The sequence below is a fragment of the Bos taurus genome, chromosome 24 (assembly GCF_002263795.3).
Source record: "Bos taurus isolate L1 Dominette 01449 registration number 42190680 breed Hereford chromosome 24, ARS-UCD2.0, whole genome shotgun sequence".
In the NCBI taxonomy this organism is placed as follows: Eukaryota; Metazoa; Chordata; class Mammalia; order Artiodactyla; family Bovidae; genus Bos; species Bos taurus.
The window spans coordinates 8,118,255-8,140,763 of record NC_037351.1 but is presented as its reverse complement, the minus strand read 5'-3'; the positions used below and the strand labels follow the sequence as shown (position 1 = coordinate 8,140,763).

General features: G+C 36.2%; 1 protein-coding gene across 2 annotated transcripts in view; it reads left to right on the top strand.

The window, feature by feature from the left end:
- Positions 1 to 20,570, top strand: part of CCDC102B (coiled-coil domain containing 102B) — a 282,031-nt gene extending 261,461 nt beyond the window's left edge. For both annotated transcript variants that reach the window (XM_059881014.1, XM_015460067.3), the window contains 2 exons: positions 12,382 to 12,420; positions 19,056 to 20,570. In XM_059881014.1, the coding sequence (XP_059736997.1) occupies positions 12,382 to 12,384 (3 nt within the window). In that variant the 3' untranslated portion in view covers positions 12,385 to 12,420; positions 19,056 to 20,570. The remainder of the gene's footprint in view (positions 1 to 12,381; positions 12,421 to 19,055) is intronic.
- The last annotated feature ends 1,939 nt before the right edge of the window (positions 20,571 to 22,509 follow it).

Here is a 22,509-nt window from a genome sequence, read left to right as displayed (position 1 = left end):
GTCAGTTTCTCTTCTAGATAAACTAAATTAACTAAATGGTTTTCTTAAGTATTATAGTACTTCTACGCATCTATAATAGGAAAATGCACACACATTTTAAAATCTCAAATATATGTAATTAATTGCAGTTATAACTGAGGAAGCAACAGCTACTACTGTCTGCTCTGTAATGAGACATGAAGCAATGTCTTAATGTAAATTAATGTTAATTATCCTTAGAACTTAAAAATATTTCTTTGCAATGAATGCATATATGAAACATATTGTTTATTCTTCCTGTGTTTTAGCTAGCTATGGTGCAGCAGAAGTCTCTGGGTCAGTCATCACTGAAAGTTTTTGGAGATCATGTTATTATAGGTTTTTCCCTTATTTTCTGTTGACAATGTATTTTCACTAATACTAAATGGATATCATCAAGACATAAGGTGAAAATATATTTCCCCTGTTCAGCTATTGTGATTTAACTGACCTTTGTCATATTTAAGAACGAAGAAGTGAGAGATGGAGACCCACAGTCTAACAATCTTATCCTTCCTGTTTGGGAAGTTTATTGTCTGGGATTACCTTTTTAAGGTTTATGTTCCTTAATTATTATTAATTTGGCTTCCACTGGGACAACTTAAAATGGTCCCTTCCTACCGCTTATAAAAAGTATATGCCATTGTTTTGTTAACGTTTGTCTGTAGTGTCCTTCCTCCAAAATGTGAGCATGTAAATAAACTCTGTAGAGATTACTTGTATTCTATTGAAAATATCAGTCATAACACTGTTCTAGTTGTTTGATTGTGACTGGTGAATTTCTGGAATGTTTGTCTTCTGAAAAACAGAAATACATTGTGTGGAAAAGGAAGTTATGTATGTCAATAACATTTTACAGTGCATTCCTTACAAATACTTATTTAAATACAGAATTATTTAAATTTTGAGTTACTCAAATTCAAGTGTATTTCCATTTCATTATTTTATTGCATGCCCCTCAAATTGTATAATATTCATACATTATAAGGTATCTCAGCAAGTGTGTTGTTTGTAAGCTACCCTGTGGTGTCTTGTTATGGCAGCCTCAACAGACTAAGACATGGTTGGAGTCTGGTGTTAATCCATTTTAGTACCGGTGTACTTCAGTTGATCCCCAGAGGATGAGATGTTTGGATGACCCAGTGGACATAAGTTAGAGCAAACTCCAGGAGATAGTGATGAACAGGAAAGCCTGGCATGCTGCAGTCCATAGGGTCACAAAGAGTTGGACACAACTTAGTGACTGAACAACAACTTACAACTAAAGCATGATTTTGCTTGTAGGAATAGCGTTTCTGGTATCTCAAATGCAAGTCTTAATGTGTATATCAAGGTTTCTCCAGTACAACTGGGAAGGAATCTCAGCTTATCGCCAGAACAGTGAGATCTCTAAAGCTCTCAGCTCCTCAGTATCTGTTCTCTGTAGGACCTTCCAGAATTGAGTCTTGCACATGGTCAACACAGGACCTGTTAGAGGACCTAGGACATATTCTATGCAGACGTTTGGAGTGTGTCTCTCTGCTTTTCTCCTGATACTTTGCCACCTAAACCCCAGCTACTCCCACAGTCACAGACTCTGATCTGTGTCCTACACTCACTGAGACCAGTATTCTCTGTTGGGCTCTATTTCTCTATGCAGCATTTTGAAAAATGTTCCTCGTGAGACATGCAGGTTTAGTGTAGGTCCCACTTCAAATACTTCCCTTCTAAAATTCACGGCATATATTTTTCTGGAACTGAGCTGTAGGAGTTGCTTGTATATTTTTGAGATTAGTTGTTTGTCAGTTGCTTCATTTGCTATTATTTTCTCCCATTCTGAAGGCTGTCTTTTCACCTTGCTTATAGTTTCCTTTGTTGTGCAGAAGCTTTTAAGTTTAATTAGGTCCCATTTGTTTATATGACCCAATCAAAAAATGGGCCAAAGAACGAAATAGACAATTCTCCAAAGAAGACATACAGATGGCTAACAAACACATGAAAAGATGCTCAACATGACTCATTATCAGAGAAATGCAAATCAAAACCACTATGAGGTATCATTTCACGCCAGTCAGAATGGCTGCGATCCCAAAGTCTACAAGCAATAAATGCTAGAGAGGGTGTGGAGAAAAGGGAACCCTCTTACACTGTTGGTGGGAATGCAAATTAGTACAGCCACTATGGAGAACAGTGTGGAGGTTCCTTAAAAAACCGGAAATAGAACTGCCATATGACCCAGCAATCCCACTGCTGGGCATACACATGGAGGAAACCAGAACTGAAAGAGACACATGTACTCCAATGTTCATTGCAGCACTGTTTATAATAGCCAGGACATGGAAGCAACCTAGATGTCCATCAGCAGATGAATGGATAAGAAAGCTGTGGTACATATACACAATGGAGTATTACTCAGCCATTAAAAAGAATACATTTGAATCAGTTCTAATGAGGTGGATGAAACTGGAGCCTATTATACAGAGTGAAGTAAGCCAGAAAGAAAAACACCAATACAGCATATATATGGAATTTAGAAAGATGGTAACAATAACCCTGTGTACGAGACAGCAAAAGAGACACTGATGTATAGAACAGTCTTTTGAACTCTGTGGGAGAGGGTGAGGGTGGGATGATTTGGGAGAATGGCATTGAAACATGTATACCATCATATATGAAACGAATCGCCAGTCCAGGTTCAATGCACAATACTGGATGCTTGGGGCTGGTGCACTGGAATGACCCAGAGGGATGATACGGGGAGGGAGGAGGGAGGAGGGTTCAGGATGGGGAACACATGTATACCTGTGGCGGATTCATGTTGATGTGTGGCAAAACCAATACAATATTGTAAAGTTAAAAAAATTTTTTCAACATACAGAAAAAAAATAAAAATTCATGGCATAATCCATTGCTTTCAAATGTCTTTTTATATATATTTTATACATTCTGCCCCATTTTGATAACTATTTACAGCAGTTGGGTAAGTTTGATACCAGCTATTTCATCTTGCTCAGAAACTATTAGTTCTTCACCTATACTTCAGCCACTCCCAATAAATCAGAACATTCAATTAAATCTTTTATGTTTGAATTTTCTCCCCATCTTTCTGCTACTACTCTGGTCAAAATTATCATAAACTCTTCCCTGGATTCCTACACTAGCTTTCAACTCATAGCTCCAGTTTCAGCACATATTTTAGAGAGTGGAATTCTAGAAATATAACATATTATGTCCCTCTATGGGTGATATTTTTCAGTAGCTTCTCGTTAAACTTAAGAATAAATGTTTGAACTCCTTCCAATACTTGGGACAATGTAAACCTTCTAAATGGTTTTCTATGCACATCTCTGTTTCTTCTTTATGTTTCATCAATACTGATTTTTTTTTTTAATTTATGCATCTCCAAAATTTTACCCACAGCTATACTTTTAGCAGCCTGATTTTTTTTTTTTTTTTAATGACCAAGACATGCTCATCATTCTTCCCCTGACTTCTTTCTCCAGTTTCAGGTGACAGCTTAAGTGTTACTGTCTTGATGAAGCATTTCCTGATCTCATAGAACTTTACTCTTAATCTCCCAGCATCCTAATCTTTTAGTTCAAGCCACATACCATAATGTGATTTCCCACTTAGATACAGGTGTATGCTTTTAATATCTATATTTTCCATATGTAAGCATCATGAAGACAGGGATCATGTCTTTGTTTTAAATACCACTCTGTGCCCAGTGATACTACATGGTAGTTCAGTTCAGTTCAGTCACTCAGTCGTGTCTGACTATTTGCGACCCCATGAATCACAGCACGCCAGGCCTCCCTGTCCATCACCAACTCCCAGAGTTCACCGAGACTCACGTCCATCGAGTCAGTGATGCCATCCAGCCATCTCATTCTCTGGCGTCCCCTTCTCCTCCTGCCCCCAATCCCTCCCAGCATCACAGTCTTTTCCAATGAGTCAACTCTTCACATGAGGTGGCCAAAGTACTGGAGCTTCAGCTCTAGCATCATTCCTTCCAAAGAAATCCCAGGGCTGATCTCCTTCAGAATGGACTGGTTGGATCTCCTTGCAGTCCAGGGGACTCTCAAGAGTCTTCTCCAACACCACAGTTCAAAACCATCAATTCTTCGGCACTCAGCTTTCTTCACAGTCCAACTCTCACATCCATACATGACCACAGGAAAAACCATAGCCTTGACTAGACAGTCCTTTGTTGGCAAAGTAATGTCTCTGCTTTTGAATATGCTATCTAGGTTGGTCATAACTTTCCTTCCAAGGAGTAAGCGTCTTTTAATTTCATGGCTGCAGTCACCATCTGCAGTGATTTTGGAGCCCAGAAAAATAAAGCCTGACACTGTTTCCACTGTTTCCCCATCTATTTCCCATGAAGTGATGGGACTGGATGCCATGATCTTTGTTTTATGAATGTTGAGCTTTAAGCCAACTTTTTCACTCTCCACTTTCACTTTCATCAAGAGGCTTTTGAGTTCCTCTTCACTTTCTGCCATAAGGGTGGTGTCATCTGCATATCTGAGGTTATTGATATTTCTCCCGGCAATCTTGATTCCAGCTTGTGTTTCTTCCAGCCCAGTGTTTCTCATGATGTACTCTGCATAGAAGTTAAATAAACAGGGTGACAATATACAGCCTTGACGTACTCCTTTTTGTATTTGGAACCAGTCTGCTGTTTCATGTCCAGTTCTAACTGTTACTTCCGGACCTGCATACAGATTTCTCAAGAGGCAGGTCAGGTGGTCTGGTATTCCCATCTCTTTCAGAATTTTCCACAGTTTATTGTGATCCACACAGTCAAAGGCTTTGGCATAGTCAATAAAGCAGAAATAGATGTTTTTCTGGAATTCTCTTGCTTTTTCCATGATCCAGCAGATGTTAGCAATTTGATCTCTGGTTCCTCTGCTTTTTTTAAAACCAGCTTGAACATCAGGAAGTTCACGGTTCACATATTGCTGAGGCCTGGCTTGGAGAATTTTGAGCATTACTTTACTAGCGTGTGAGATGAGTGCAATTGTGTGGTAGTTTGAGCATTGTTTGGCATTGCCTTTCTTTGGGATTGGAATTAAAACTGACCTTTTCCAGTCCTGTGGCCACTGCTGAGTTTTCCAAATTTGCTGGCATATTGAGTGCAGCACTTTCACAGCATCATCTTTCAGGATTTGAAAGAGCTCAACTGGAATTCCATCAACTCCACTAGCTTTGTTCGTAGTGATGCTTTCTAAGGCCCACTTGACTTCACATTCCAGGATGTCTGGCTCTAGGTCAGTGATCACACCATCATGATTATCTGGGCCATGAAGATCTTTTTTATACAGTTCTTCTGTGTATTCTTGCCATCTCTTCTGAATATCTTCTGCTTCTGTTAGGTCCATACCATTTCTGTCCTTTATCAAGCCCATCTTTGCATGAAATGTCCCCTTGGTATCTCTAATTTTCTTGAAGAGATCTCTATTCATTCCCATTCTGTAGTTTTCCTCTATTTCTTTGCATTGATCGCAGAAGAAGGCTTTCTTATCTCCTCTTGCTATTCTTTGGAACTCTGGATTCAGATGCTTATATCTTTCCTTTTCTCCTTTGCTTTTCACCTCTCTTCTTTTCATAGCTATTTGTAAGGCCTCCCCAGACAGGCATTTTGCTTTCTTGCATTTCTTTTCCATGGGGATGGTCTTGATCCCTGTGTCCTGTACAATGTCACGAACCTCAGTCCATAGTTCATCAGGCACTCTATGTATCAGATCTAGGCCCTTAAATCTATTTCTCACTTCCACTGTATAATCATAAGGGATTTGATTTAGGTCATACCTGAATGGTCTAATGGTTTTCCCTACTTTCTTCAATTTAAGTCTGAATTTGGCAGTAAGGAGTTCATGATCTGAGCCACAGTCAGATTACATGGCATGTGGTACATAATAGGTGTTACAGAAACATTCACTGAATTAAAGAAAAATATATAATATTTAACTTCAGAAAGAAGGAGGTTTCAAAGTCAACATCTGGAGGTTTAATAATTAAAATTTTCAAAGACTCTTTAAGAATTGGAACTGGAAGAAATCATAAGGATTACTTATCCAACCACCATGCTGATTTAATAACCCCTTTGATAACATCACCTATACTTGAATCATTCCAGAATCAGGGACTATTTCACAAGGAATTATATTCTATTTTCAGACAATTCTTATTATTTTAAATTTATATAGTTTATTAAATTTTATATAATTATTTAAATTTATATAATTTAAGCCTTCTATTGAAATGTTTTACTTATAATATTATGGCAAGTGGTCTCTCACTTGTACAAAAGAATTCTGACAACAATGATACACACTTTTTTTCCTTTTATATTTCTTCTGAAATTAAACTAAAGCCATAATAAAAAATGAAAATTATTCTTACATCTTACTGTGTTACAAAGTGACATTCCATTTTGGATGCTTTAACATTATTGGCATTCTTTGAGCTATATGTTAGATCTGTTTATCACTGTGCATAGTTAATGATTCATATTTGCATGCACTATAAGAAATTTTGAATGTGAGTCAAAATATAGACTTAAAAAAACAAATTTATGGAAGGAGAGTCTTTTAGCTAACATTAACAAAGATACATGAAAAATTTTAACTACAATGTTCACATCTGCCCATTATTGTCAAAAAAGAAATGAAAATCTTCGTGTGTATGTATGCATTACAGTAAACAGTTACTGTTTTGAATGAGAAGACTCATGTAACATAGAAAATCTACTTAACGCACTTTAGCTCAGTGTGTGTGCATGGTTTAGAAACAGATCTATACTCTGTCTCACAGAATTGTAAAACGGTCAAATGATAAAACACATTTGAAAGCATTTTTAGTTTTCAAGAGAAATGTTCTAATACTGCCCACTGTAATCATAAATAATTTTAAAGAGCTGTTATATATATTTTTAAAATAAGTAAAATGAAAGACTAATCATAGACACAGTTCTTTGCTTCTATATGCATGAAGCAATTTGCAAAACTGAATTATTTTGTTACCATGGTCTCTGTTTCTGAATCATTTTTATCACCACTATTCTTTGGGATGTATTTGTTGGGTTTGCTGACAGAGTGACCCACTTTCTTCCAGCTCTTCTTTGAGACTATATTAGACCCTTCTAAAATTGTATTAACTTTTATGGGTCACTATATGAGTTATTGCTTCAGCACAGTAAGTTACATTTTCCAAATTGCTGCCAATGGATCTTCATTAATCCAGGGAAATGGAAGTGTTTGGTGGTATAATTACATATTGTATCCTTTTAAGATTCTGGGTGAGTAAAAATAGAAACCATATATGATACAATGGTGTTTTAGCTATGATACTAAAATCTAATAGCGCCCATCATTTACACATTCATATGTAAAATGCTGACATGAGAATATATAAGCAGTCCTTTTCAAAATGCTGTGGTAAGATTATACATTGATCGTGCTTTCTCTAAACATAGCAGTAAGAAATAAGATCTGTTTTTATAAAGTCATTAAGAAACCTAAGCATGTTTAGTGGTACAGATAAAACTCTCCATTAGCCAGAAACAACAGAGAAACATAAAACAGGAGTGTAGCTGCAGGCAAGAGTGTGCCTGTCTCTGGATCCAAATGTGGGCTGTGATGAATATGACTCAGTGTGGCAAGAACCAAATTCCCCCCTTATAGAGCAAAGGGAAGAAGGGAGAAAAGACATTCACGACACTTGAAGAATCTCCCGAATTTCTCATCATTATCAAAAGCCTGTACAAAACTGATCAAGAAAAAAGGAGGAAAGCTATTTAGGAAAACCTATTCTTATAGGTGAGTTTTATCAACTTTAAGAAACAGATAAAAAAACATTTTAGAGAAATTCAAAAGCACATTTCCTAACATATGTTATAAGACAGGAAATTATTAACACTTAAACTTGACAAAAATAGTATAAAAGAAGAGAATTACAGGTTTATGTATGATTATGGGTGAAAAACTTCTAAGTGATAATTTTGGCACATGGAACCTACAAGTGTTATAAAATATGCGTCATGACCATATGGTGTTTATCCTCAGAATTCAAGAAAGGTTCTCTATCAAAAATGTATTAATATATTCTACCAATTCAACTCAGAAAATGGAATGATTATTATAAAAAATAATAAAACAATTTTAAAATGTTAACCCATGTTCATGGTTAAAACTAAGAATATCTGAGAAGTTCCATTTTCTACTTAGAATTTCTACTTTAAAGAAATCAAATATTATTATTTACAGGCAATCATTTAAACTCAGGAGTTCAGAAACAAACCAAAATAGCAAAAATAACCAGTAAATCTGCTATTCAAAGTTGTACCACAGTAGATGAATAAGCAAGAAGAAAGAGGCAATTGTGCTATTATGTACAGACAAAACATATATCCAAGACAAGGTACAGACCCATTATATAAAAAGTTAAATTTTCTTGATAAAAGTTCAATTAACTAAAGATAATAAGAAAAAATTCCAATAACAATTCAAAATCTATGAACAAAATACTTAAAATATGGCTCTGAACAAGCCAAAACAATGGATAATATGTTATAATAAGAATGTCATTTCTCTCCAGACTAATCTTTAAGTTCTTGCATTTCCAATCAGAATATCAAACAGAAATCCACATGGAATTTATCAAATTGTATTGATATTCACATAGAAGGGAGTAAAGAAAGTAGTTTCAAAAATAGGCATGCTATTTCTGAAAGCAAAAAAAAAAAAAAGGAAGTGGCTTCAATCATTATCAGATATTGATAATCATTTAGAACTACGATAATTAAGGTAATGGATGTTGGCTTCATAGATCATAAACCGTGTTCTGACCTTGTGGAAAACTGCACAGCAAGTAGAATGTGTTCAACTTGTTCATAGATAAATACCCCTGAACAGTATTTCCTATTAAATTCAAATATAAGAATGTCCACAACATTTTCCAGTGAACATTTCTTTTAGCTATTTTAGAAATCACAAATTTAAAAACAAGGTCAGGTGGTGAGATTGTGTCTTCTTACAATTTATATTACTTTAAAAATGAACTAATACAGTGAACATAACTAAACACCAAGTCTTTTTTTTTCCTCTGTGACTGTAATGTTTTTGCTGTTTTGATGAACAGTTATCCATACATATATGCCATAGATAAATAAATGGGTCAGTGGATGGACAAACAGGTAGAAAGAAAAAGAAAGAAAGGTAATTCCATTATTTCAAGAATATTCTTTGTCTTGCTCATTTCTTTATACCAAACAGTTAGAACAATGTCTGGAACATTCCACATGTGTAAGAAACATTTTCTTTAATATAAAAATACTAATTTACCATTAAAGAAATCTTATATACTTAACTGCATTCCCTTTATTTAAAAACACTATCATGGAAGCTGGATTAGATAATTTTGTGCTGAAATCTCATAAAAAAGGTCATATTGTGTATTTCACATTTGCAAAAGGTAATTTTTTGGTGGCAAAACTGAGTAAGACATTTTAGAGAGTAGAAATAAGGAAATGTTACCTCAGTGTTGGTTTACCAATTATTCTAGACTTGTAAGTTAATATATATTTGAAACCTACACTATTCAGATTGAAAATTTAATAGTATATAAGACCTATAGAAATAGAAGCACAATTTCTGTTCTTTTATTTCTGAGTTCAGAATCCAAATGCTGATGTGAGTAAAGCCTTATATTAAAGTTTTGAAGGTAAAGTGAATATTGTGATAGGAAAGCTTTGACATTTTAAAAGATGGAATTCCAAGACAGCAAACAAAGATTCTAATCTTTTCTTGGCCACGTGTGTTTGCACAAAAATGTTTGCGTTATTTACAAGAACATGAGCCGGTAATCATCTCACTTACTTATTTGCATTTAATACTGATTGATATTGTTTCTTAATAGATTTTCTTCATCATTCTCTTATTCTGATTTAGAGATGACAAACTTGAATGTGAATGAATGAATCTGCTCTTTTCTATATAATCTGTATATTTCTAAATCTTTTCTTGTTTCCATGAATGAGAAGTTGTAAAATATGAAATCATCCTGTGACTGTTTATTTCTTCATGGTACAGTGAGAAAAGGAAATTAAAGCTAAATCCCATCAACCTCATGAATGAATAACTACATTGTACATTAATCTTATATTGTATTTCATAGTATAGCTAAGAAACTCACATTTACACTTCAGTGGAGCTATGTTTTTAACAGCATTCTTAAAGCAGCTACCTGGAACAGTTTTAAATGTTCTGTTTTCAGACATACAGAAATATACACACACATGTAGTCATTACTTCTATTCTTTTAATATATTTGTTTTTTCTTTCTGATTTACTTCATTCTGTATGACCTGAATGTAAGGTCACACATTATAAAACTCTTAAAGGAAAACACAGGGAGAACACTCTTTGATATGAATCACAGCAAAATCCTTTTTGACCCACCCCCTAGAATAATGAAAATAAAAACAAAAATAAACAAATGGGACCTAATTAAACTTAAAAGCTTTTGCACAGTCAAGGAAACTATAAACAAGATGAAAAGACAACCCTCAGAATGGGAGAAAATATTTGCAAACTTAGGTTCAGTTGCTCAGTCACGTGACTCTTTGTGACCCCGTGGATTGCGGCACACCAGGCTTCCATGTCCATCACCAACTCATGGAGCTTGCTCAAACTCATGTCCATCGACTCGGTGATGCCATCCAACCATTTCATCCTCTGTCATCCCCTTCTCCTCCTATCCTTCAATATTTCCCAACATAAGGGTCTTTTCCAAGGAGTCAGTTCTTCACATCACGTGGCCAGAGTATTGGAGTTTCAGCTTCAACATCAGTCCCTCCTAAGAATATTCAGGATTGATTTCCTTTAGGGTAGACTGGTTGGATCTCCTTGTATACCAAGGGACTCTAGAGGTCTTCTCCAACACCACAGTTCAAAAGCATCAATTCTTCGGCACTCAGCCTTCTTCACAGTCCAACTCTCACATCCATACATGACCACAGGAAAAACCATAGCCTTGACTAGACGAACCTTTGTTGACAAAGTAATGTCTCTGCTTTTGAATATGCTATCTAGGTTGGTCATAACTTTCCTTTCAAGGAGTAAGCATCTTTTAGATGTTTTTCTGGAACTTTCTTGCTTTTTTGATGATATGTTGGCAATTTGATCTCTGGTTCCTCTGCCTTTTCTAAATCCAGCTTGAACATCTGGAAGTTCATGGTTCATGTACTGTTGAAGCCTGGCTTGGAGAATTTTGAGTGTTACTTTGCTAGCGTGTGAGAAAAGTGCAATTGTGTGGTACTTTGAACATTCTTTGGCATTGCCTTTGTTTGGGATTGGAATGAAAACTGATCTTTTCCAGTCCTGTGGCCACTGTAGAGTTTTCCAAACTTGCTGGTATATTGAGTGTAGCACTTTAACAGAATCATCCTTTAAGATTTGAAATAGCTCAACTGGAATTCCATCATCTCCACTAGCTTTGTTCGTTGGAAAAGGAAATGGCAACCCACTCTAGTACTCTTGCCTGGAGAATCCCAGGGATGGGGGAGCCTGGTGGGCTGCCATCTATGGGGATTAATTTTCAAAATATACAAGCAGCCCATGGAACACAGTATCAAAAAAACAGCCCAATCAAGAATTGGGTGAAGGACCTAAATAGACATATCTCCAAAGATATACAGATGACCAGCAAACACATGAAAAGATGCTCAAAATCACTAATTATTACAGAAATGTAAATCAAAACTACAATGAGGTATTACCTCACAACAGTCAGAATGTGCATAATCAAGAAATTTATAAACAATAAGTTCTAGAAAGGGTGTGGAGAAAAGGGAACCCTCTTGCACTGTTGGTGGGAATGAACATTGATACAGCCACTATGAAGAACAGCATGGAGACCCCTTAAAAAACTAAAACTGCCGTATGATCCGGCAATCCCACTAATGGGCATGTACCCTGAGAAAAGCATAACTCACAAAGACACGTGTACCCCAATGTTCATTGCAGTACTGTTTACAATAGCTAGGATATTCTTTTAACATATAAAAGCATAACTTGGTGAAAATTATTGAAGGATTGGAGGCAGGTAAAAGATATGGATTTAAACAGAAGATCTTTATATACATATTTAGTATGTAACTTATTTCTATAGATGGATTAATATAATTTATCATTCATATTTTTGGCTACTATGGTATTCCCATTTACTTATGTCCTCCAAATACTAAATACTGCTCTATATATTATCCTAATTTTTATAATATCTTAGTTCACTGATATATTTTTGCGTAGAAATGTGCTTCAGAATGTGAAAGCACAGCATTTGATCTAAGGGAATATCTCCCCATTTTTGTACCCATAGTGACTTCTAAAGACAAGAGAAATGGCCTTGAATTCAAGGGTAAGTGTCTAACTCTTCACAATAACCACATTAAGCTAACTAAAAATTATGCAGGATATGGGACAATTAGATTCTATGTTGTTCTTCAATTCTAATATAAACCATTGGCACCTAAGTATCCTTTAAGGCATCTAGAATGTATATTGTTAAATTGCAATCTATTATATAATGTTTATGAACATCTTTTTGGTACATTTTTGTCTTTTTAAAATTAAGCTGAAACTCTGTACATTCTAATTTCATTTTTCTGATAAATTCCATATGTTGCAGTTTGAAAATGCCCTTTATGTGTAGACTTCCACTTCCTTATTTAAATGTTTTACATAAGGTATTTTCTTCCTTCCATAGCTACATGCTAAATAACTTTAATTATAATTTAAAAAATGTTTCTATTGAAATTGTCCTGATTAGGAGAAAATGCAGATCGTGTCAATGAGCTATACTATTTCTGTTGAATTTTACATTTTAAGTGATTTCCATTGTTGGTGTGTTTTTCATGATTTAAGATTTAACTTTGACATTGATACTGCACAAGTTTGTATTTGAGTTTTATATCATCAGTTGGCACCTCAGAGTTGATGCCTAGGAAACTGAGTAGTAGAGTCACACAGCTCTTAAAGATTTACAATATTATTATTATTGCCACGTCTGTCAAGAACTATAGAACTCTGGCTGTAAAACTTGCTTACACATTCAAATGTGAAGACAAAAATATTGATTCAATCACAGATAATTTTCTAGTAGCACAGTTGATGTTCTGTGTTTACTTCTGGTTATTAAATTTTGATGATTAATCATTTCTATGACATATGCAATTGACAACCTCAAATAGCAAAAATTAATGATGACACGTCATTTCAACTTTTAAGAACATGTCTTCTGCTTTTAGAAATTCCCATTTTGAAAAGAGATTAAATAAAAAGGAAGTAGTTTAAGTTATTTGGATTGGTTTGCATGTGTGTAAGCAGGAAGTTGACAGAATTTGCATTTTTTAACTGTAAGCAGAAAAATCTCAGAGACCCATACAAATCTGAATTTCCCCTTTGGTTGAAAATAATACCAAGCTGATAAATGCCAACTGATTTCTGATAGAACTCCCACAAAATTGTATTTTATTGTATTTTTTACTTTTTTATCTCTTTATGGAAAATAAGGTCAGTCAAATTTGCTATAATATTCATGCCTCATTTATCTATTTGCAATAGAATTGCTAGTGCAGAAATAAAGAAAAAGATATGATTCTGGGAGGGAGAAAAGGAAAGAAGATTAGAAAAGTTGCTTTTAATTCCTCTAAGATAGTTAAGAATTAAATCAACTTACACTACCAAATCCTCTGCTTATACCATTATGTTAGCTTTATTTACTAAATTTATTAAATCTATTACCTTTAGGTATATAAAGATAAATATCTCATCCATTTAAGCCATATAATCAAATATTAATTCTGGCCACAGAATTTAAATTTTAAGGTTTTGCCATAGAATCTAAAATTTACTGTGTATTTTTATTAAATTAAAAATATTAAATTAAAAATCTCAAATGTTGACAGCATTAATAAAATTTTCAGATGTAATTTCATGGACCCATGAGTTCCCACAAATATTTTCATTGAGGGGCCAATTGTATGTGGTGGATTTTATTAACACCGAAATCAGATTGATTATATTCTTTGCAGCCAAAGATGGAGAAGCTCTATACAGTCAGCAAAAACAAGACCAGGACCTGACTGTGGCTCAGACCATGAACTCCTTATTGCCAAATTCAGACTTAAATTGAAGAAAGTAGGGAAAACCACTAGATCATTCAGGTATGACCTAAATCAAATCCCTTATGATTATACAGTGGAAGTGAGAAATAAATTTAAGGGCCTAGATCTGATACATAGAGTGCCTGATGAACTATGGAATGAGGTTTGTGACACTGTACAGGAGACAGGGATCAAGACCATCCCCATGGAAAAGAAATGCAAAAAAGCAAAATGGCTGTCGGAGGAGGCCTTACAAATAGCTGTGAAAAGAAGAAAAGCGAAAAGCAAAGGAGAAAAGGAAAGATATAAACATCTGAATGCAGAGTTCCAAAGAATAGCAAGGAGAGATAAGAAAGCCTTCTTCAGGGATCAATGCAAAGAAATAGAGGAAAACAACAGAATGGGAAAGACTAGGGATCTCTTCAAGAAAATCAGAGATACCAAAGGAACATTTCATGCAAAGATGGGCTTGATAAAGGACAGAAATGGTATGGACCTAACAGAAGCAGAAGATATTAAGAAGAGGTGGCAAGAATACATAGAAGAACTGTACAAAAAAGATCTTCATGACCCAGATAATCACGATGGTGTGATCACTGACCTAGAGCCAGACATCCTGGAATGTGAAGTCAAGTGGGCCTTAGAAAGCATCACTATGAACAAAGCTAGTGGAGGTTATGGAATTCCAGTTGAGCTATTTCAAATCCTAAAAGATGATGCTGTGAAAGTGCTGCACTCAATATGCCAGCAAATTTGGAAAACTCAGCAGTGGCCACAGGACTGGAAAAGGTCAGTTTTCATTCCAATCCCAAAGAAAGGCGATGCCAAAGAATGCTCAAACTACCGCACAATTGCACTCATCTCACACGCCAGTAAAGTAATGCTCAAAATTCTCCAAGCCAGGCTTCAGCAATATGTGAACTGTGAACTTCCTGATGTTCAAGCTGGTTTTAGAAAAGGCAGAGGAACCAGAGATCAAATTGCCAACATCCACTGGATCATCAAAAAAGCAAGAGAGTTCCAGAAAAACATCTATTTCTGCTTTACTGACCATGCCAAAGCCTTTGACTGTGTGGATCACAACAAACTGTCGAAAATTCTTCAAGAGATGGGAATACCAGACCACCTGATCTGCCTCTTGAGAAATTTGTATGCAGATCAGGAAGCAAGAGTTAGAACTGGACATGGAACAACAGACTGGTTCCAAATAGGAAAAGGAGTTCGTCAAGGCTGTATATTGTCACCCTGTTTATTTAACTTATATGCAGAGTACATCATGAGAAATGCTGGGCTGGAAGAAACACAAGCTGGAATCAAGATTGCCGGGAGAAATATCAATAACCTCAGATATGCAGATGACACCACCCTTATGGCAGAAAGTGAAGAGGAACTAAAAAGCCTCTTGATCAAGGTGAAAGTGGAGAGTGAAAAAGCTGGCTTAAACCTCAACATTCAGAAAACGAAGATCATGGCATCCAGTCCCATCACTTCATGGGAAATAGATGGGGAAACAGTGGAAACAGTGTCAGACTTTATTTTTGGGGGCTCCAAAATCACTACAGATGGTGACTGCAGCCATGAAATTAAATGACGCTTACTCCTTGGAAGGAAAATTATGACTAACCTAGATAGCATATTGAAAAGCAGAGACATTACTTTGCCAACAAAGGTGCGTCTAGTCAAGGCTATGGTTTTTCCTGTGGTCATGTATGGATGTGAGAGTTGGACTGTGAAGAAGGCGGAGCGCCAAAGAACTGATGCTTTTGAACTGTGTGGTGTTGGAGAAGACTCTTGAGAGTTCCTTGAACTGCAAGGAGATCCAACCAGTCCATTATGAAGGAGCTCAGTCCTGGGATTTCTTTGGAGGGAATGATGCTAAAGCTGAAACTCCAGTACTTTGGCCACCTCATGCGAAGAGTTGACTCATTGGAAAAGACTGTGATGCTGGGAGGGATTGGGGGCAAGAGGAGAAGGGGACGCCAGAGGATGAGATGGCTGGATGGCATCACTGACTTGATGGACGTGAGTCTGGGTGAACTCCGGGAGTTGGTGATGGACAGGGAGGCTGGCGTGCTGCGATTCATGGGGTTACAAAGAGTCGGACATGACTAAGAGACTGTTCTGATCTGATCTAATATTTACAGATCTAATAAACATCGGTTAGGATACTAAGAAACTTTATAATACTAGTATATTAAAACTTGTAATGGCCAACTGATATTTTTTATTTAATTCCTGAAATTCTTTCATAACTAGTCATATATTAGAGAAACTTATTTGAACAGGGGATTAAATGCAAAATGAGATACTTGCTTGTTATAAAAATATATATTATACTGTTAGCAATATCAACAAATAGAATTATTGAGAAAGTTTCAAACTTTGCTAGATTTTTGTTGAATCATATGAGGTATTTGAGAGCCTGAAACTATTATTTAATTAGCTACAGAATAACTGTGTCAGGGAAATATAAGTGGGAATGAAATGATCCACCCTGTGAAAGTCCAGCCTTGCCTTCATGTCTTTTCTTCATATATACGTATATATCCATGAGTTACCACTTCTGAAGTATGTTGGTTTAGACCAGTGTCCTCACTTGACCTTTATCAGAGATGAGAGTCCTCACCATCCTTAGCCCACTCCCCACAGTCTCCACCTGGAGCCATCAGCATTCTCTGCAGGTTCGCCCTTCTCCAGAGGCAACCTGCACCCACCCATCTCGCTTTTGATTTCTCAGAGTGTATGGATTATTCATTTTCAATGCCCCTATTATTTATTTTTATTGAAGTAGAGTTGCCTTATACTATTACTATTAGTTTCAGGGGTATAGCAGTGACTTTTTAAAATAGATTATAAGGTTATTATGAAATACTGGCTATATTCCTTGTGCTACATATTATATCAGATCAGATCAGATCAGATCAGTCGCTCAGTCATGTCCGACTCTTTGCGATCCCCATGAATCGCAGCACGCCAGGCCTCCCTGTCCATCACCAACTCCCAGAGTTCACTCAGACTCATGTCCATCGAGTCAGTGATGCCATCCAGCCATCTCATCCTCTGTCGTCTCCTTCTCCTCCTGCCCCCAATCCCTCCCAGCATCAGAGTCTTTTCCAATGAGTCAACTCTTCGCATGAGGTGGCCAAAGTACTGGAGTTTCAGCTTCAGCATCAGTCCTTCCAAAGAAATCCCATCATTCCTTCCAAAGAAGGGCTGATCTCCTTCAGAATGGACTGGTCGGATCTCCTTGCAGTCCAAGGGACTCTCAAGAGTCTTCTCCAACACCACAGTTCAAAAGCATCAATTCTTCAGCGCTCAGCCTTCTTCACAGTCCAACTCTCACATCCATACATGACCACAGGAAAAACCATAGCCTTGACTAGATGAAACTTTGTTGGCAAAATAATGTCTCTGCTTTTGAATATGCTGTCTAGGTTGGTCACAACTTTCCTTCTGTATCTTAATTTATACCTAGTAGTTTGTACCTCTTAATCCCCTTCAGCTATCTTGTCAACGCTCTACACTCACTCTCATCCCTGGTAACCACTAGTTTGTTCTCTGTGAGTCTGTTTCTGTTATGTTTATTTGTATATTGTTTTAGATTCCACATATAAGTGAAAATACACTGCATTTGTCTTTCTCTGTTTGACTTCCTCCACTAAGCATAGTACCCTCCAGATTCATCCATGTGGTCATAAATGGCAAGGTGTCATTCTCTTTTATGGTTGAGTAATACACGTGTGTGTGTGTTTGTGTGTGTGTGTGTGTGTGTTTCACGTCTTTACCATTCATCTGTTGACAGACACTTAGGTTGCTTCCATATCTTGACCATGGCAAATAATGCCGCTATGAATGTCAAGGCATATATATCTTTTTGAATTACTGTTTTCATTTTCTCTGGATAGATATCCAGGAGTGGAATTGCTGGATTATCAAGCAAATGCAAATCAAAACCGCAATGATATAGCAACTCATTTCTATCAGAATGCCTATTTTCAAAAAGACAAGAAATAATAAACATTGGCGATGATGTGGAGAAAAGGAAACTTAGTACTGTTGCTGGGAATGTAATTGGTGAAGCCACCATGGAAAACAGTATGCAGGTTCCTCAAAAAATTAAAAACAGGACTATTTTTTGCTTTTTAAAATACGAATTTTGACATACCAAAACCCAACCCTGCATTCCTTATTCCAGGATCATGTAAAAGTTTTTCCTCTTTCAAACAAATTTATCCCATTTACTCTGATCTTATTTTCCCTAGCTTATCTGGAATCTAAATTTGGCCATGAAGCTTATTTTTTCTTGTCACAGATTTTCTGACTTTGTACAAGCTTCTTTGATGCTGCCTATCAAATATATACTTAAGTCTTTGAGTGATTTCACCTTCCACGATTCCATTTTTAACTTCCTTTCTTACAGATCCCTTGGGCTAAATATTCTCTAGTTACTAATTACTATGTCCATTTCCTCAATTTACTATTTATATTAACTTAATACATGTTTCTATAAGGCATCCTATATGCTGAGCATTGCTTTAAGCAGTATTGTATTTTTAATACAATATTGTATTTTAAGCATATGTACTATATGTGTGTAACTCAATCCATCTGTTCTTAAATACCATGCAAAATTGGTTTTGATTATGAAAGCATATTTTCACATTCCAGAAAACCTCAGAAAATAGAAAAAACATGTAATCACAAAAGTTATTCACAATCTCAAAAGTCAGAAATACTGATAACTCTTTGCTCGATTTTGCATAATTTTGCAAGTGTCTATGTGTATGCATAGGTTCATTTTGTGTACTTATAATGTGTGTATGTACTTGGAGGATCCTAAGTGCTAAGAATTGCATATTTACTCTCTGTTATGCATTGTTCTAAGTAGAATTCTGCATAGAAGTACTGATGCTGAAGCTGAAGCTGCAATACTTTGGCCACCTGATGCAAAGAACTGACTCATCGGGAAAGACCCTGATGCTGGGAAAGACTGAGGGCAGGAGAAGAGGGTGACAGAGGATGAGATGATTAGATAACATCATTGACTCAAAGGACATGAGTTTGAGCAAACTCCAAGAAATAATGAGAGACAGGGAAACCTGCTGTGCTGCAGTCTGTGGGGTTACAAAGAGTCGGACACAACTTGGCAAATAAACAACAAGTAGAATTCAGCCATCTAATCTCAACTGTGTATTTATTTCCCACATTTCAAAATGGATGAAACTGAGGGAAAGAGAGCTTAAGTAATTTGCTTATTAAGTGACAAATCTGGGATTCACATTCAGGCAGCCAGACTCTGGAGTCCATACTCATGTATATAATGTCTGTTCTATACAACACACACAAACACTCTTAGACTTATGCATATACTAAATATACATCTATATGCTAGTTACATGATTACATAATATAACCACAATTATATCTATGCAGATTTGACCCTGCTTTTTATACAAAATTATTTTTAAATATTTTGCTATTTAAAATTACTAAAACACCATTTTTAGATTATAATATTCTAAGTATGGATGTGAGAGTTGGACTGTGAAGAAGGCTGAGCGCCGAAGAATTGATGCTTTTGAACTGTGGTGTTGGAGAAGACTCTTGAGAGTCCCTTGGACTGCAAGGAGATCCAACCAGTCCATTCTAAAGATCAGTCCTGGGTGTTCTTTGGAAGGAATGATGCTGAAGCTGAAACTCCAATACTTTGGCCACCCCATGCAAAGAGTTAACTCATTGGAAAAGACTCTGATGCTGGGAGGGATTGAGGGCAGGAGGAAAAGGGGATGACAGAGGATGAGATGGCTGGATGGCATCACTGACTCGATGGACATGAGTTTGAGTGAACTCCGGAAGTTGGTGATGGACAGGGAGGCCTGGCGTGCTACAATTCATAGGGTCGCAAAGAGTTGGACACGACTGAGCGACTGAACTGAACTGAATTGAAGGTATGAATGTTCTTCCCTGGTGGTATGAATATATTATTGGAAGTTATTCTATTGTTAAACATTTTTCTTTCAAATCTTTAAATATTGTCCATATTATTGCAATAAACATCTATGCATATAAATTTCTGTTCTAATTTTTCATTATTAACTTAAGAATACTCTGGGGACAGAGGAGACAGACACAGTCACTGATGTTTGGGTGTTTTAGTGGGTCAGTGTGAGGGGAGCTTGTGGAGGGCTGGCAGGAAGGAAAAAAAAAATAGATGAAAATATGAGTAAGATCCCATACTATTTGAGTGCTGGACAGGAAGTATCAGTATACTGTATAGACAATAGTGAGAGAGGAGAAGCTAGCTGATGGTTTATCTTATTTGTACTAACATGAAAATATCATGGCTAAGAACTATAGTTTGGCTAGGGAATCTAAAGGGCTTTTAATAATTCCTCCTGGGATGTCTTGGGAAAGGAAAATGACCATCCATATGAAAAATTTGATGAATGTAGGCTATTCATTCAAATAATCCTAGCCTCACTGCTGATTTTGTTTTCTTCTACGAATCACTTGGCTCCACTGAAGGCCAAGTCTAGATGGATAAGGTATTATCCAACCTCTCTTGCTTTTAATACAGTGATTTTCTTCCTTTTCATTTTCTATGGTTGGGTTTTGGTAAAATAGTCTATTGCTTTTCACGTTTAAATCTTTTCAACACCATGGATAGTTTATGTATTTGTAGTCTTACTCCAAATGATCACTGAAGTAAGACTGTTGGGGGTGAGCAGAGCTTGAGGCCAGCCTGTTTTTGTGGCTCATGGAAGGCATCTTTACTTCTTCCCAGGCAATGCCTCAGGGCCAATTGGACTTGTAGTGATCTACTTACATAATCCTGATTTAATTTTTCTTATGGGAAATTATGCAAGTTCAGGAGCTCTACACCCTTATATTGAAATAATTATTTTCAAATTCCCCAAGAGTGTTTTCCCAATTCAAGGGAAGTAAAACATTCATCCCAAGACTAATAAAATGTCCACCACTAAAAAGTGTTTTGAAAAGCAATGTTTAATTTTTTTCTTCGTAGGCTTCTTTTTTGTAAAGGCAAATGATGTTTATGTTCAGAGTCATGAAGCAAGAAACTATTCTGGATTCTTACATACTAAGCGGAAAGAGGAAATGATGCTTCATCTACTTCCTTAAGTATGTGACTGCAGTTAGACCTTCTGGTAGCTTTTTATTATGGGTGAGAGTCTGCTCAGTGTGTTTTAATTTCTTCAGAAGACAAGCTCCCATCTGTAAGGAAATTACATTCTGCCATGACTGAGCGTACAGAAATTATTTTTGAGGGAGGCAGAGAAAAATAGAGAGCAACAGAACTACAAAAAGTAAAGAATTCAAGTAATCTGGATCAAACCAAAGGAAGGAATAGCTTGTGGATGTCCCATTAGAACACAGGACATTGTTAATCTTTATAAAACTCACCTGCTCCACCTTACAGAATCAGCCTTACTACACCGATTCCTTTCCTAGTTTTATTTTCTTTATGCAAAATACATAGCCTTAACATTGAGAGAGTCAATTCCTAGGCAGGTTGATAAGAAGTCCAGGGGTCCCCGAGGAAATAGAGGTCTGGAATTCCCAAGGAGGAGGAAAGAACAAACTTTTTTTTCCTCTCTACATTCCTTAGTCTTAGTCACATAAAACAGTTTTTGTTTTGTTTTCTTTAAACCTGGAACTGATGATTACACAACAAACAACTCAGTTTAAACTCTGTACTAGGGATTATATAACAACAGTGTATCCTGCTTGAGGACAGTTTCTCCTTCCTGAAAACCTTCTGACTAATCCTGATATCTTAGAATGTAAATTATGGGAGTCTGGTAGGATCTTTCTATTGTTAAATTCTAATCCTGTTACTCTAAAATGTAAATTGTGGGAGTGGGTCTGGTAAAATTTTCACAAACTTGAGACATTCTTTTGATTTATTGTAATAACTAATTAAAAAGTATATAATTCCCTTGCTAAAGACTAGAAAAGGGGGCACTCTCCACCCTCTTCTGATGTCTGTGTCAGAAGCTTTCTCTGCCCCTTTTCCCTGTAATAAAAGTGCCACACAAGAACCCTGAGTGGTCAAGCCTGGTCTCTGGTCCCAAAGCTAAATTGTCTTCTTTGGAGATCATGAATCCGACACTGTTCACCATAAGCTATCAACATCAAACAAACTTAAATATTTCTTGTATCAAAAGATACTTTTTAAAAAAATCCAGATTTTATTGAGATCTAATTGACATGTAACATTGTGGAATTTTAAGGTGTGCAATGTGAATGATTTGATACACATGTATGTTGTGAAATGATTACTGCAATAAGGTTAGTTGAACACTTCCATCACATCACATAAT